Source organism: Gymnoscopelus braueri (assembly GCF_963280865.1).
Source record: "Gymnoscopelus braueri genome assembly, chromosome: 12".
NCBI lineage: Eukaryota > Metazoa > Chordata > Actinopteri > Myctophiformes > Myctophidae > Gymnoscopelus > Gymnoscopelus braueri.
Genome location: NC_137614.1, coordinates 10,552,808 through 10,569,019, shown reverse-complemented (window position 1 = coordinate 10,569,019; position 16,212 = coordinate 10,552,808). Strand labels below are relative to the sequence as shown.

Here is a 16,212-nt window from a genome sequence, read left to right as displayed (position 1 = left end):
GCTGCAGGACTGTGAATCAGGCATCGAGGAGTTCTTCAACAATAAACTCTACATCATTGGATACGTGGGCATTGGCATCGCTGGGGTCATGGTGAGTCTGGACTGGAGAATGTCAAGACTTAGTATGAAGAAGTAGTACCACGGTTTTGGCATGTTTCCTTTTTTTCATTTGTCTAGAGACTCAACATTACAGTACTTCTCTAGACCAGGGGTTCTCAACCTTTTCAGGCCGCAACCCCCCAAAAATAATCCTATTTGAACTGGGGACCCCCCCCCCCCACCCTGACAAACACTTGGATTGTAGGAGTTATGGCACTCGGTTCCACAGATAAATATTGTGAAAATAGCAGCTCTATAAGCTCACAACGCCTCGCAACACCAATGTTTGACCAGTTTTCATAGTATAGTTTCTTGATTACTTTTGATGCTGTAATGGTCTTTTTCCTTTTCTTTTTTTATCCTTTTTTGTTTTAGGTATTAAAAAGTTCTTAAAAGTCCTTAAATTGTCACTTCACTGCCATCTGGGGACCCCCCCCCCCCCCCAAAAGAAAATCATGGACACACAGGTTGAAAACCACTGCTCTAGACCAGCTAGTGTGGTAGCCCTAGAAAGGTTGATATTCCATACATTGCATTGTATTTGTAGCGCTCTGTGTGCACTCACCCAATAATTAATTGCTGTGACTTGCTGTCAGCTCATCTACCCTAGTATCCTATCCATTTGAAAGTTCTGGCAGAAAATGTGTATTTAGTAAAATATCTCTACATCTACATCACAATTATTTAGGTTCAAAATCGTCAAAATGTCCCTTTGAGATTCAGAAGTAGACTAGAAGAGAAAATGAGTTAGGAGTTGTACAGTATGATATTGCTGCTGTTCTTAAGTCTGTCATTCTCCATTCACCAGGTCATTGGGATGATCTTCAGCATGGTGCTGTGTTGTGCCATTCGCAACAGCAGAGAGGTCATTTAAAACCTCCACCCCTGGCCTCCACCTCTGACCCTTGAACCTCTCCCAAAAAACACCCCTGAAGCCTTGGAGATCAAATCCCCAGCACCATTAACCTATTTCCAACCACCTAGACGTGCAGGAAGCAAACCACTATGGTGCTTTTATCACTGACAAATTGAACCGCCTACATACAGTATAGCGTACTTCAGATGAACAGAGTCCCCCAAGAAGGGTCTACTTGGTCCCCTCCTTTTTTCTCGCCAAATGTTCACCTGCTATCATGACATGCGCAGAATAAGGATGTTAGGGTTCATGGGGTTAAGTAACACCAGCACACACATTAAATATTCTTACTAGCAAGGACACAGGCTCAACCTCTGCCTGTATGTCATTGTACATTTTGACATTTTCCTCAGGATCCCTTGTGCAACTCTAGTGTACCACAACATTCCACTGAGATGAACATTCGCATAGTCCACAGTCGATATCGTGATGTGAGGCTAGATATCGTCTGGTTGTCTTTTTCTGGTTTTAATCACTTAAGCCCTATTTCACTTTATTTTTATTTATTATAAAAATAAATAAGTTATATCATCTTTACAATATTATATTATCGTCACGATCGATATCAAGGTATTTGGTCCAAAATATCGTGATATTTGGTTTTGTCCATATAGGCTGGTCGATATAGGCTTTCTCTCTCTGGCACTGGCCCTGCCAAAGTGCCATTGCTTGTACTCAAGGGCAGTTGTTGTCCACTTCCATCAGCTTTAATTCACAAACTGTAGCCCCTGTGAAAATGTCTTCCACCCAGCCCTGACACTGACCCCTCCAGCAGTAGGGTCTTGGCTGCGAGGGCAAGATGCTGTGCAAACGTAGCCATACAGTATAATAATACTCTGGGACGAAAGCAGATGAAAGCGGCGGTGTGCACAAACACATACCACAGATACACACACAGCACAAACACATGCCACAGATACACACACAGCAATATTATGTCATGTGATACCAAGACGCTCCAAAAAGGTTGTCTGGAATCCAACAGAGACACCCCGATTGGTGGACAAGAGTGGCGAGAGCGGGATGTGGATACTGAAAGCTCACGTGTCCACCATGCTCCACCAAGTTGGCGTCGGTCACATATACAAAGGCTTATTAGATCTGTCTCGCTGCTTGGCAACCTATAGTAACACATAATTCATACCCCCACCCCTTTTTTCTGCTTAAGGGGGGGTCCCTCAGATTAGAAGCTGGGGGGGTTGCTTGTGTTATGTAAGAGAAGGACTCCCAGTTGGCTGGGAACAGTACTGTACATCCAGATCCAGATCCACATTTACAGTACAGACCGTATAGACAGTCATCTGTCGTCGTATGTCACTGCAGTTAAAAGTCAATGGCCATTGGCCTTCTTCTGTCCTGTCCTAACTCGCAACCACATGAACCCTAGCTATAGCTTCCCTATTCTGGGCATGTCATAATAAGTGAACATTCAAAGAAAATACCAGTTCTACAAGCTCCCAGTGCGACGCGCGTAGATTGGCAATTTTTCGCCTAAGAGATGTTGGTGTAGAGGGGAAAAAAGGAGGGGGACCAATTATAGACCCCCTGGAGGACCCTGGTCAATGAAGAATATAGGAAGTGGTTAAAGTCAGTGAGAACTGTTCCTGTGCCTTATCACTATAGATCACCCACAGATAAGTGTCACCAGCCTGGCTCAGAAGTGACACCAATGTCCCTTTCACCTTGTGAACTTAAATAGATGTAACAAGACTGGTTGAGCACGAGCAACTATAGTTGGCAAGTCCATTCAGATGGTCAAGTGCAGTACAGTGTAGCTGTCAGTCATCTCATTTATTGAATTAGACCTAATGTACACTGACTAGAGCAGAGCAAGGGGATGGAGACTATTTCTGGACCAGGTGGTCACCATCAACCGTTGGCGAGTTGCACGCGGCCTATTCCTGGGGTCAGGACTCCACTATGTAAATAAATACGTGTGCATTTTTGTAGTTGTATACTATATCTGTGGCTATAGTAAGTATTTAACATGCTGTGTGCGTGCATGTGTGTGTGTGTGTGTGTGTGTGTGTGTGTGTGTGTGTGTGTGTGTGTGTGTGTGTGAGTGTGAGTGCGTGTGCGTGTGCGTGTGTGTGTGTGCGTGCGTATGTGTGCGTGCGAGGGCGCATGTGCGTGCGCGTGTGTGTGTAGATGCAGGCTTGCAGTAGCTGTACAGTGTTGGTAGTTCTGACCGTCGTTTTGTCATAGTCAAAGCCGTTCCACACAGTTTTCTTAATGTGCCTTTATTTTATAACAAGCTAATTTTAAACAAACAGCCTGTCGGAAAGTAGACTTCTTTGTAGCAAAAAAAAAAAGAAAAACAAAAGAACCCTGGAAGGTGAGTATAGCTGTACATAATGTTTGTAGAGTTGGACTGCATTTTAAGTGCACAGCAAAAATAAGTTGTTAGTTTAACTCTGTCAACTGTGTACTGTAGCACAAGTGGATGACTTGCCAATATTACTTGGGCATGTTTAAGGTTTTCTGATGTGTCTCATCATCTTGTCTCCTTTCTGCTGAGGGTTGAAGTGAAGAAATGGAAGCATGTTCCTGGGCCTAAGCCCAGCAGATGTACCTCACCGTACAACGATGTCGCATGCCAAAAGGGGCGTGTCGCATGCGACACCGTTGTACGATAGAGAGATAAATTAAAGGTGCTGTGTAAGTGATATTTTTTTGTTAAAATACGTGTTCATTAGCTTAATATTCCCATAGCAGAGAGAGAACTCATACAGCGTACAGCTTTGGAAGTGATTAAAACTGATAAATGAGCAGACAGAAATGGAACTGGAACACAAGCTGATCAGTGATCTTTGTGTGGTTCTCCCTCCTGATTGGATTGCATTCGTAACCCACCTGAAAATGTTTACGTTAAGAGCTGGAGTGATGGGAGACCTCTGTATAAACAAACACTCTATAGCAATGATTATTGTTGGAACAGAGCTTTTAACTTTTTAACAAACGTTTTTGTTTAACCAAAGAATATCACTTACACAAAAAGCGCTTTTAAACTTAAAGGTTCCATGTGGAAACATGATTTTGATAATTTACCAATCTACCATCGGGAATTTAGCTTTTACCTTTGTCTTTTAGTATGATGTTGTAGATGAAATGAGGAGACCAAGGGGTTTTTGGTTGACATGCATCCCATTTTGCCCAACACAAGGGAGAAGTGAACTTTGAACTACTAGTAGCTCAACAGTCATTTTAAAGTCTCTGTAGAATTGAGTGAAGGTGTTTGTAAAGCTGAACTATAGATAAGGGTCAGTGGTTTTTCCTCAAAGGGATTTTTGGAGGCCAGCACTGATCCCAGTTCTGTTGCGACAAGTGACAAATCCACAGAGTTGGTACCGTGTTCCTCTGTTTCATTTGTTTCAAGAAGAATGAAGTTGTTTTGTACTGTACACCTAAAAAGAAAATCTGTGTAACAGTTGAGTTGTTTGTTATTGATTGTGTGTTAATTTATTTTAATGGCATTCCAAGCTTCTCAGGAAGATAGATGTTTGACAACTAATAAAGTTTTTAAAGTTCAACATCTAGTTCATTGTGTTCTGTTTCATCCCAGACATCTGCATGTGCCGAGGGTCCGTTTATTTTCACCTCCTGTAGTAAATAAACTCAGTGAGACCCGTTGCTCCTGAACCAGAGCTGACATTTGATCCACTGGAGGCTCACTCGTTATGTATCAGCATTTAACACGTTGACATCCATGCTGAGGTGGACTTGAACTCCCTACTCAGGCAGGTGACCACCCACCGCTCTGCCTTGGAAATATTATGTCTACATGAGTCACCACACACACACACACAATTTAATCATGGGGTGAGAATGATTACATTTATTTGACCATTTACACTTTGACATTCAAATTGACTTCATTTCAGTGTGTGAACACATATCCCCACAGAAGTGAGTCTTGATTGATTTATAAATTGATCACATTATCTTATCTCTATAGCTGGATATGTTGATATAATGTGGATTTCCATTTTGAAGCACTGTATTTGACATTTGCAGCTATTCTCCAACAGTAGCTGCACTCTTAAAACTTATTTTACGTTTATTGTGTAAGTGGTATTTGCAACATGACAACATTCTCTGAGAAAATTTACCACTGAACACAGAAGAAAATGTGTTGCTCTACTGTTGCTCTACTGTTATGTATGTGCTAGAATTAATATAGAGATTAATTTGATATATTGCTGTATTGGGGGATTTTTTACATGAAATAAATTACCTGAACATTCTGCCGCTGCTGTTTATATTCCATGCCATCTGGGATTAGGTATAGGCTTCCACGTTTGGTAGCATGAGAGGGTTTGTTTGTCAAAGTTTCAACTTTCTGTGTTTGAGCTCACCAGACAGCTGCATGGGGCATGCATGCCATGCAGCAGAGTAAGTTTACACCCACACTGCAGTACGTGCATTTTCTCTGGCACCAGCGCTCCCACATGCATATATGCGATATGACTAAGTTCTGCATATGCGTGGAGAGACATTTGCAACGGCTTTAAATTTTGCATCGGAAAATTGCTTCTATTGCCATACTCAACCAACAGGCCAGCCTACCTGTTAAACAAATGACTGCATAACTTCCATGTTAATATTCCGGGACGTGTGTCATGGTACAGAAACTAGCTGCAGACTCGCCATATAATTAAAAACAATGACAACAAAGCTGTCAGTTACATTTGTTTATTCAGCATTTATGTACATGCATAAACCTATAATCAAATATTTTCAAAGTGCAGGTAAGAATCTTGTCAAGGGTCGTTTTTCCACAGTTTAGAAGCCATAGTGAGGAAACACCACCTCAGCTTCATTCTTGAAAGTTCCAGTGTTTACTTTGTTTTAAAACAGAGCAACAGATGTTATACTTAGATGCACACATAGCTAACCAATGTTAGAAGTTCACATCACTGGCTTTCCTCCACAATCACCAAATTCAGATATATTTAGATGTATGTATTTGTTATAAAAAAATAAAAAAATAAAAAAAAAAGTTTATCAAAACACCTTTCAGTCAGGCTTCATGCTTAACAAAAGGTTCCCCAGACACCGAATGCAACCCAGAAAACCACCCCGGGTAACTGCTTAACTTCCACAAGTAATACAGTAATGTTTGTGTTAACATGAATTACCAGTGTGTGTGTGTCGACAGTTGACAACAAAACTGGAATAAACACAGAACACCTGTCTGAGGAGACTATGGGTGTGTTTGAAAATATACGCTCTGAGAGTCTGCTCGGACTATTAATTCATTCAAAGGAACATGAATTCCTCCCGTTTTGTTACACATAGATTTTGTGTGTTGAATAGTGTCAAGCTGCGACCATCGCATTTTGCAAGGGCTTCTTCTGCCATTGCAGGTGCTCGGGACAACCCAACTTTTTCACTCATTCATTTCCAAATGGCGATGTTTCCGACCGCTCTGAATTTCCCAAAGACCCGAGAGCACCCAGGGTGCGCTCCAACACTCTCAAAGCGTATTTCCATATACACCCAAAGTGAACAAGAGTATTAGGATGTGTTGTGCTTGGTCACAAATCATCACCCTCTCTAGCATGTCTTCAACTTATCATCTTTCCCTGTGCTGGATGACTCCAGTAAGAGCAGCAAACAGAGAATATTGGGCTTGATTGTATACATTCTCCACAATCAGCTCCATAAGGTTTAAAGGCCCTCTTCAAACCGTGCCAGTGTTGATTATACAACGTTAACTGTGCAGTTCCAAGTATAGAACCCTGGGAGACCCCGGCCAACTAAGTATACAGTATACTGTACATAGGGTTTAAGTTGCTACGGTAGGCTTCCAAGATATGATGCTGTATTTATAGAAATGGGTAACTGTGGGGGAATAGGTAGAGTGAGGAAAACTCATTAATATCATGAAACATATCTTTAAAATATATTCTGGATTTCCATTTCTGCTAAACAGCAAGCTAGGCTTTGACTACTTTGATTTACAATTAGATTTTTACAGGCTTTGACTAATTTGATTATAGGACTACTATATCTATGCGACTCCAACTATAAAACGTAAGTGGAGGGTGGTGGGACATCCTCTTAATTTTCTGCAGATTTTTAGCGCTTACAAATCTACAGACTGTTAGGCGGAAGCATTTGAAAAACAAAGATAGACTATACAGATCCCAACAAAACAAATGAAAAGGGAACCGTAGCATTAATTATCCTACTGCCGCTTCAACAATTATTTTGGTGACCTAACTCTCCTGACCTCCAGTTTGTTAAGTCCTGTAGTTTTGTTTAGTTTTTAACAATTTTTGGGGAAACAGCTATTGATAACATTTCAAAGAAGTCTTGCCTATATAAATAAATATGATAAAAAAAACAATATACTGTACAAAGAAATGGTAGGCTGCATCAGTAGCCCAGTATTATACATAAATAACCCTTTAAAACAGGATTGGAAACGTTCACGCAAAGTTCTTTCGTGACCTTTGCTGTACTTATAGATATGCTATCTATCTAGCCGCACCCACCCTGGCGCACCGTCCCCTCTCTCTTCTCTAACACTTGGTGACACCCATCATGGAGCGTTGCCAGGATAGAAGAAGCAGCTGGAAGCGATCAGAGGTTAGGGATACCGTGAGAGCTAAGCGATATACAGTAGGGCTTATAGGGGCGAAGGCTGGGGGGTGGAGATGGTTTGGGTCTACAGGAGAGGAGAGGGTGGAAGAGGTTGGACAATCACGTCCCTCATTGAGGGAAAATTAAAGGGAGCTTCTAAGAGGGGATGGAGACAGTTGTTATTTCCTTCCCTCTTTCCATCCAATAAGTTCCCTAAAAACCCCCACAGATGAGTGAAGATTTAATCTCAGCCTGTCAAAAAAGTCAGCCAGACATGTGAAAGGCACCATTTGATTTTTTTTTTTTTCAAATTACATCTACACAGTATACCTGGTCCCTGGTTTTCCTGAGTACCTCCAACAATATGTTAGAAACAGGGAACTGGTTGGCCTGGGCAGTAGCGTGACGGTCCAGGCACCCTAGGCTGCAATGCCAGTCTGGCAGCGTATCGCGGGTTCGACTCCCGTTCCCGACGACATTTGCTGCGTGTCACCCCCCCCCCATCTCTGTCAGCCTTTCCTTATCCCTCTCTAAATAAAGGCATAAAAAGCCCCCCAAAAAATATTTTAAAAAAGAAACAGGGAGCTGCGAGACATCGGCACAGCCCAGGGCGCTAGCTGCCTGTGGTTCAAGGAGGAGGTGGAAGGACTTGTAAGCTTGTCTAAGCAGAGTAGATGTTGTTAGGTGTGTATTCCAGCAGGTACTCCCCCACTCCCACAGAGTAGACCACCTGGGCGATGCCAAAGAGAGGGGCAATAACCAGGGCCCTGCAGCCGGCTCCCTTCATGAAGGCCCCTGGACCCTCCTTCCTCATGATCTTACTGCAGGGAGAAAAAGGTTAAATGGTTAGAAATGCAAACTATTAGTCTGCATAAACAATTAAATAAAAAAAAACAGTGGCCAATTTTGGAGCTTGTTAAAGGAGTAGTTCACCCCAAAAATGACTTATTTTCTATCAATTAAACAACCCATGAAAAATTCATGGAGATTTTTTTGTTTTTGTCGCATTCCTATAAGCCAACAATTTGATACCGGCGGAGTCTCCGGTAGAAGACATACGGAGTCTCCTACCGGAGACATTAGCATCTTTCCACCGGTCATCAAATTATTGGCTTAGGTGTGCAACAAAAACAAAAAAATCTGTGAGTCAAAAATAGTTGCTCTTCAGGGTCATAATGCATCGCATTGCAACGCATCACGGGATTGTAGAGCTGCTGCTTTCGGTGTGTGAGACTGGCACGCAACTACAGGTAAGCATACAAATCTGTCTTACCTGATGCAGTCCACCACTCCTTTGTAGGTCTCCTCATTTGCCCCTTTTTTGAGGGATTGTAGCCTTGTCTTCACCACTGCACAATAGAAGAGGACAGAGAGACAGAGAGAACTATAAGAACTGAAGCACTGAAGCGCACAAGGGTAGGTATTTTCAACTCAAGGGTAATGGTCACATATGGAACCGTTGACTGGATCTTGGTTGAGACCGCTTACCGTCACATGGGCTGACGACGACTGCAGCGGTGCATCCAGCCGTGAGGCCTGACAGGAAGGACCAATAGAAAGGCACGGCGGGGTCTTCTGCAGAGTGGCGACCCAGCTGTTGCAGGTGAGCGAACAAAGGGAAGTACACCACAGAGAATGGGATGTCCCTGGAAATGCCAACGATATTATACTTATTGTCACATCACAAGTTTACAGGTGAAATTTATTTCAAGCTCCCAGTGAGCAGTTTCAAAATATAGTCATTGTTATTGTTATGACCCGTAACAGTCATAAGAATAGAGACAGAAACAAAGGCGAAAAGGAAAATAATATCAAATATACATACGGTGAACGGTGTGTGTACAAAAATAAGTAACAGTAAGTATAGACAACTCTTATATTGCTGTATACTGTATAGCAGCAGATATAGGATCACAGTTTCTTGTGCAAGTAAGTGGCATCACCATCAGCAGTAGATCAAACATGTAAATGTATGCATGAGTGTTAGTGCCAGTGCAGCAGCAATGGAGTGTATTTTAGTCATATACATGAAGTGATATAATGCCTGTGTGATGGCCTGTGTCGACAAGATGCGAGGTCCTAAACGCCTAACATCGTTAAGGTATCTGATACCTTAGATACAGTATGTGCTGCAGTCCCTGTAGCCCGAGCCAAGCTGTGCAGCTGCATCTGCACCCATTAGTGAGATGGTGGTCCTATAATTAAAGCCTTTCTCACCTCATTAGAGTGGCTCCCAGTCCTCTATACAGTCCTGACACTCCCTTGGTCCTCAGAAGTTCTCTGGTGATCTGTGTGGCTGACACTCTGATGACTTGGTTGGCATTGTAGGAGCGACTGAGGACAGTGCTGGTTCCCCCCATCTTTAGAGCGGGCACCAAATTGGGCATCACCCTCTGCTGGGCCACTGGCAGAAATACAGAGATACAATATAGTGTCACTGTCTGAGAACTGGAAGGTGCAGAGTGGTTTATTTACATTATTGGATACAGGTGATACATACAGAAGAGAGTTTACAAATGCAACCAATTTGGTTTCATACTCTCAGAGTTAAATTAAAGGAGCACTTCACACATTTTTACCCTTATCATCTTATAATTGACCCTCACCAATGCTTCTGTCTATTCACTCTGTGTCTCAGAGGTTGGCTGTGGACAGTTCAGATATCTGCCTATTAATGACATCATCATTCTGTAATTGATGCAAGAAGTAGCGGGTATAGGGGTGAAAAACGAATCAAACCTTCTAGCAGCTGGCTCCCGCCAGGTTGCGCCAATGTTTTGCTCAGGATAGCTGGCACTCGACAGCACACACTTTTATCTGGTAAAGCAATTGATTAGAGCTCTTGGGGCCGAAACCGAAACAATCTCGACTTATTCTCAAACTTGAAATGAGTCAGATGGCCCGGCTCATGGAATGCGAGTGCCCAGTGGGCCACTTTTGGTAAGAAGAACTGGCGCTACAGCTTCTATTTCAGCATGCTAACTTTCCAGAAAGAGAAAGGCTGTGGTTTCCATTAGCTTGGAATCCCCACCGATTATGTCATTAGTAGGAAGGTTTCTGAACTGTCCACAGCTACGTTTGACACGCAGAGCGAGTAGAAAGGAAAGGTAGGCCTACAATCTTTTAATTAGTATTAGTGAGGTCCAATTATATGAAGATGAGGTTGAAAATGGAAACGGAAAATGGAAAACTTTACAGTAATGCAGTAATGTGTTTGAAACGTTGGCAGTTGACATACATAGCCTGCCTGCATCCTGCAACTGGATCTTCAGCATCTCCATGGGTGTGGTGACAATGACCTGGCACATTCCTGCACCGCAGCCTGCCAGCATTTCTTTGCTCACCGTCAGTCTGCCACTGAAACCATAAACACAGATGGGGTGTAAAACACAAGACTGAAAAGAATAAGAATAAATAAAGAATAAATACTTGGTTACATTTATTCTCTCTTAGAGTTTCAAATCAGGGGTCATCTATATGTCCGTACAGACGTACACGGACAAATGTGTCCGTGGCCAGAATTGACCTTGTCCGTGGCAAATTCTAGATTTAGTTTTTACACACCATTATAATGTTATTATTCTGTTCATAAGACCCAATTACTGAATGTCAGTCTTCAGGTTTTCTTCAGGATATTTTATGACACTGATTTACTATGACACTATGGCACATTAGGAGTCAACTAGGACAGTGGTTCTCAAACGTTTTATTTTCAAGGACCCCCTTAACTCAGAGTTACAGACCAGCTATGGTCATTTAGGGCTAGCTCTTTATTTGTTTTGACCATAGGGTTCCATTTGTACACTCTCAGAGTTACAGACCTGTAATGGTCATTTAGGGCTTGCTCTTTATGTGTTTGTCTACTCATTTTGTATGTCCATGGCAAAAACAATATTTTGACAAAAATATCTACCACAAGCCAGCATGGCGATGACCCCTGTTTCAAATGGAAACGTTGTATGCAGTTTTACCTACAACTTGTTTCAATATGAGAATTTTTTCATTTTCACTGACCCATCTTTACTCAGCCGGTGGCGGAAGAAGTCATTGGCGGCCAGTTTGATGGCCTTCTCAGGTGCTACCAGGGTGAGGTTTACAGCAGCTCCTGCAATAACAACAATAAAGACACAAGGAGTTAGCATGACAGTCTCAAATATTTATTTATAAAGCACCATATGTCAGGATCTGTATTTCTGTGCCTTATTTTGAAGTGTATTTTAGTATCTTATTTTGTAGAGTGTTCTTGGGTTTCTGGTGTTTTATGTTGTAGTAATGTGTTTCCTGTCTTCCCTTGTTGTTGTTGCCTGGCTGTATTGTCTCACCCAACCTGTGATTATAGTTAATCTTGTTCACCTGTGTCCTGCATAGCTCCAGCCTATCCTGTGTTTGATTGTCATTTGAGTTGTACCTGTGTGTAGTTAGTTCCCTGTATAAATATGTTTGTTTCAGCAAATGTTTATCAGATCCTTTATTTTCTTTAGGCCCAACTATTCATGTGCCTGTTTTGTTCAAGATTTTGTGCCTGTCTTCCTGTGTTTGGGTCGAACTTTGAAATCCCCTAACACCAAGTGCTATACAACATAATAACACACTGTCTGTTAAAACAATAGGGACCGTACCTATGTTCCCCGGGTCCTATGTTCCCCGGGTCCTATGTATGACCCCTGTTAAACCAGTATGCAATGGCAGAGTAGATCAAAACGAGGGGTGTGTATGAAATGGACAACAGTCCATTCATTTCAAACAAAAACGTATGTTAGCCTTAAATGTGTCGAGGGAAGGGGCAGATCTGACAGGAAGTAGTAGGTAACTCCTAGGTTATCTATTTTAATTTTAATCTATGTGCATTTAAAACATGATGAATTAATGGTTTTGGCTTTTATACGGGCGGCGTCCTTTGGCAAGCCTCCACAGGCCATGAGCAAACACAACACACACGCCGCACATAGCTTTAGGCCTACAGTGGCATTCATTCACAGTACAATATAACAATTTAACACAGAATTATAGGAGCCCAACCCACATAACTAGTTTGACTTCTGATCCTAACTTCATCCCACACGTTCGAGCACACACATCAAACGAGGGCCATTCCATTGTGCTCATGTCAAGTGCCTTTCATACCCACTTAGCCTACATGCTGTGGCATGTTTCAGCACAAGGATTAAGTTTGTTGGAAGCATAACTGATTGCATCACAGATCTGCCTGTTCTACAATGAATGAACGGGTTTATCTCGGGTCCCAATCACTCGAGCAAGGGAGAGTAAGGTCTTGGCCAATTTTGCCAAGGCAATTACCCTGATATGTGGATGGCTGCGTGTATAGGCTATCGTGTGAAATGAGAACGCTAGTAGGCCTACACATAGAGACCCGCCTTGCTCTGACCAAGTGTGGAGGGTCAAGCAAGGACCCTAAGTCTGCTGTTGGTTTTTGGTACCCTTATCTATCTATCTATCTATCTATCTATCTATCTATCTATCTATCTATCTATCCACATATACAGTAATACATAGGTATGGGTAGTGTACAGTAAGTACAGTAGTCTTACCTCTGTACATGCCAAAGTAGCCTTCGGATTTAACTGTCTTAATAAGGCAATCCATCCTGAGAAAAACAAAGTTGAATGTTACATGAAATTACGTAATTAATTACAGTCAGCACGTGATCATATTGTACATGTGTTTATTTAGAAAAACATAAAAACAATTAGGGTTTAAATATAGAAAGACATATGTTATTCCTCTAACCCCCCCTGAGCCCCCATGAGCACACAATGTGTCGCATCCCGACGCATTGTGGCTTTTATCAAATGGACGAAATGTAGGGCTGAAGTTTTGTAATAATAATCCAAAAGAATCTTCACTCGTAACTACAGTTTTCAAATAATTTTGGAGTCAAAGTACAATATTTGCCTCTGAGATGTAGTGGAGTAGAAGTTAAAAGTATTGAAATACTCTAGTACATTAAAAGTACCTCATTGTACAGTACTTAAGTAAATGTACTTAGTTACTTTCCAATAATGTGTGTGTGTGTGTGTGTGTGTGTGTGTGTGTGTGTGTGTGTGTGTGTGTGTGTGTGTGTGTGTGTGTGTGTGTGTGTGTGTGTGTGTGTGTGTGTGTGCGTTTTGGGGTCTTACATGTTCTTGTAGAGCTGCTGCCCACTGCGCTGGTTCTGCAAGCGGGTCTTGGCCAGGTCAATGGGAAACACACAGGTGACTCCAACCATGCCTGCGATCCCTCCATTGATCAGTTTGGCCGGGAGGCTGTTCAATATAGACACGCAATGCAAATGATTCCAACTCTCTGAGTTACATTAATACTCAGATTTTTTACTGTGAATGCATGCAGTATGGTGTGTTGGAGACGGTAAAAAGACAGAGGCCTGCTAAAACATTTAAAAGCTATATCATTCTCACACCATGACACAACATAGAAAAAATATATCGTCACTGTTGGGCAGAAAGCTCTTGTCTCTATATATTAACGTTTTGTGTTTTTTTTGTAAACTAATGTCCTACTTGATCACACAACAGTGTCACACAAAAGCATCAAAAGTATAGCAGATCTGCAAGCTCAAAACGCGCCTCGAAACGCGTCATGAAACGCGCTGCGAAGCGGCGCGTTTTGAGCTTGTCGATCTGCTACTTTTGCTATTCTTCAATTTGAATCCTGAAAAGGACAAACTGTTTTGGACATATGAGATGTCCACCCGACAAAGACGATATAATGTTAATTTAATTCATGAAGGATTTTGGTTGTGCAAAAGTTTTAGAGGAAAAAGTTGAGAGTAAAAAGTCAAACAAGGTTTGACTGTCGGCTCCGTTGCAACAGAATAAAGGCCCCGGGAATCTGCAGGCTCCCAAAATAACCAGAGTCTGATATATGTCTCCAGAGAAAATCAAAACCAACGTGCAAGTATCACTCTCTGAAGCAACACTCGTCCAACCCCCCCCCCCCCCACACACACACACACACACACACGCACACGCACACGCACACGCACACGCACACATGCACATGCACACGTACACACTGTTATGAATAGTCCATCTAATGACCATCTAATGACGCCTATGTACTTGATAAGAGATACATCTTGTTGTTGTTCTAATACATCATGTTCATTATTGATACGAGTTGCATCTGTTAGATTCCTACAGTAAGGTCATCCTTATTCTTATCCTATTACGTTCTGTTCTTTCTACAGTATGTCTCATATCTGCTGGTCCAGGGGTCATCACCATGCTGGCTTGTGGTGGACATTTTTGTCAAAATGTCATTTTTGCCACGGACATACAAAATGAGTGGACAATAACCAGAAACGCATAGAGAGCTAGCCCTCAATGACCATAATATGTCTGCAACTCTGAGACTGTGCAAACGGGTCTCAATGACCATAATATGGCCCTCAATGACCATAATATGTCTGCAACTCTGAGAGTGTGCAAATGGGTCCATTTGGTTCCATTTGTACACTCTCAGAGTTAATGTGGTCTTTGCAAATAAAACATTTGAGAACTATAGTACCAGTTAGACTCACTAATGTGCCATAGTGTCATAGTAAATCAGTGTCATACATATTCTGAAGAAACCCTGGAGACTTGACATTCAGTTAATTGGGTCTTATGATCAAAATAAGAACATTATAGGCCTAATGGTGTGTAAAAAGGAAAATCCAAAATTTGCCACGGACGAGGCCAAGTCTTTGCTACGGACCAGACATATTGATGACCCCTGTTCTGGTCACGTCATGTGTCCAACACTATATTTATTCCCTGCGTGCAATAAACTGTGTGATACGCATGATACTGCCTATGCTTTACACAGAGGATTTCTTCAACTGAATTGTCACACACCACCCAGTACTGGGTCTCCTAAATTCACAACACACACACACACACACACACACACACACACACACACAGTGTAGTGAACAGGCTCATTCCCATTCCACCCTATAACGTCTGATTTACACTGAAAATAGCAGATCTACAAGCTCACAATGTGTCACGCCGCGATGCAGTTGTGCTTGTAGATCTGATATTTTTGGGTGAGCGACACTGGCGCGCCAAAGTGTCGGAGACATGGGTTTCCTACCTGATCTGCTGTTGCTGGGCCATGATGATGTCTCTTGATACACAAGCGGATGGTTCAGAAATAGAGGGGGGGGAGAGGGCCGTAGGGGCAGAGCAGGCTGAGAGTCCCTGGGAATAAACACCGAGAAGGCAGAAGCAGAGAGAGACAAGGGGTCATATATATATACTGTAAGCAAGCCCTGCCCTGCAGATCCCAAGGTAAAATTACACCTCATTCCACACCCACCCACTGCCAGTGGTGGAAAAAGTACTCAATTGCTTTACTTAAGTAAAAGTATCAATACTGCAAAGTAGAAATACTCTGTTACAAGTTAAAGTCCGGAATTCAAAATGTATTTGGGTAAAAGTACAAAAGTATTGCATCAAAATGTACAAAAAGTAAAAGTACTCCTTATGCAGAATGTCCCATTTCAAGTTTTCAAATGTATAACAATATTTTGAAAATAGCAGATCTACAAGCTCACAATGCGTCGCATAGCGAGATGTAGTAGAGTAGAAGTAGAAGTATTGAAA

At 42.1% G+C, this 16,212-nt stretch overlaps 2 protein-coding genes across 2 annotated transcripts in view; one reads left to right on the top strand and one right to left on the bottom strand.

Annotated features, from left to right (window-relative positions):
- Positions 1 to 3,414, top strand: part of LOC308097680 (CD9 antigen-like) — a 29,331-nt gene extending 25,917 nt beyond the window's left edge. The window contains exons 7-8 of the mRNA XM_080445634.1: positions 8 to 91; positions 908 to 3,414. Coding sequence (XP_080301760.1) covers positions 8 to 91; positions 908 to 973 — 150 coding nt within the window. The 3' untranslated portion in view covers positions 974 to 3,414. The remainder of the gene's footprint in view (positions 1 to 7; positions 92 to 907) is intronic.
- Positions 3,415 to 5,691: 2,277 nt separating this feature from the next.
- On the bottom strand, positions 5,692 to 15,816 carry LOC308097578 (mitochondrial glutamate carrier 1-like). Its single transcript, XM_080445435.1, has 9 exons — positions 15,701 to 15,816; positions 13,741 to 13,866; positions 13,153 to 13,208; positions 11,618 to 11,708; positions 10,842 to 10,960; positions 9,821 to 10,007; positions 9,092 to 9,249; positions 8,877 to 8,952; positions 5,692 to 8,424 (listed from the first exon to the last, which is right to left on the bottom strand). Exons 1-9 carry the CDS (start codon positions 15,721 to 15,723, stop codon positions 8,265 to 8,267), a joined length of 996 nt encoding a protein of 331 aa, XP_080301561.1. The 5' UTR covers positions 15,724 to 15,816; the 3' UTR covers positions 5,692 to 8,264.
- Positions 15,817 to 16,212: the final 396 nt, after the last annotated feature.

Excerpts from the sequence above, each read along its gene's own strand:
- LOC308097578 (XM_080445435.1), bottom strand. The coding sequence starts at position 15,723 with ATGGCCCAGCAACAGCAGATCAG. Across the intron at positions 13,209-13,740 it reads CAGCAGCTCTACAAGAACAT|GATGGATTGCCTTATTAAGA; the intron begins GTAAGACCCCAA and ends TGTTTTTCTCAG. Across the intron at positions 10,961-11,617 it reads CACCGGCTGAGTAAAGATGG|TGGCAGACTGACGGTGAGCA; the intron begins GTCAGTGAAAAT and ends TTATGGTTTCAG.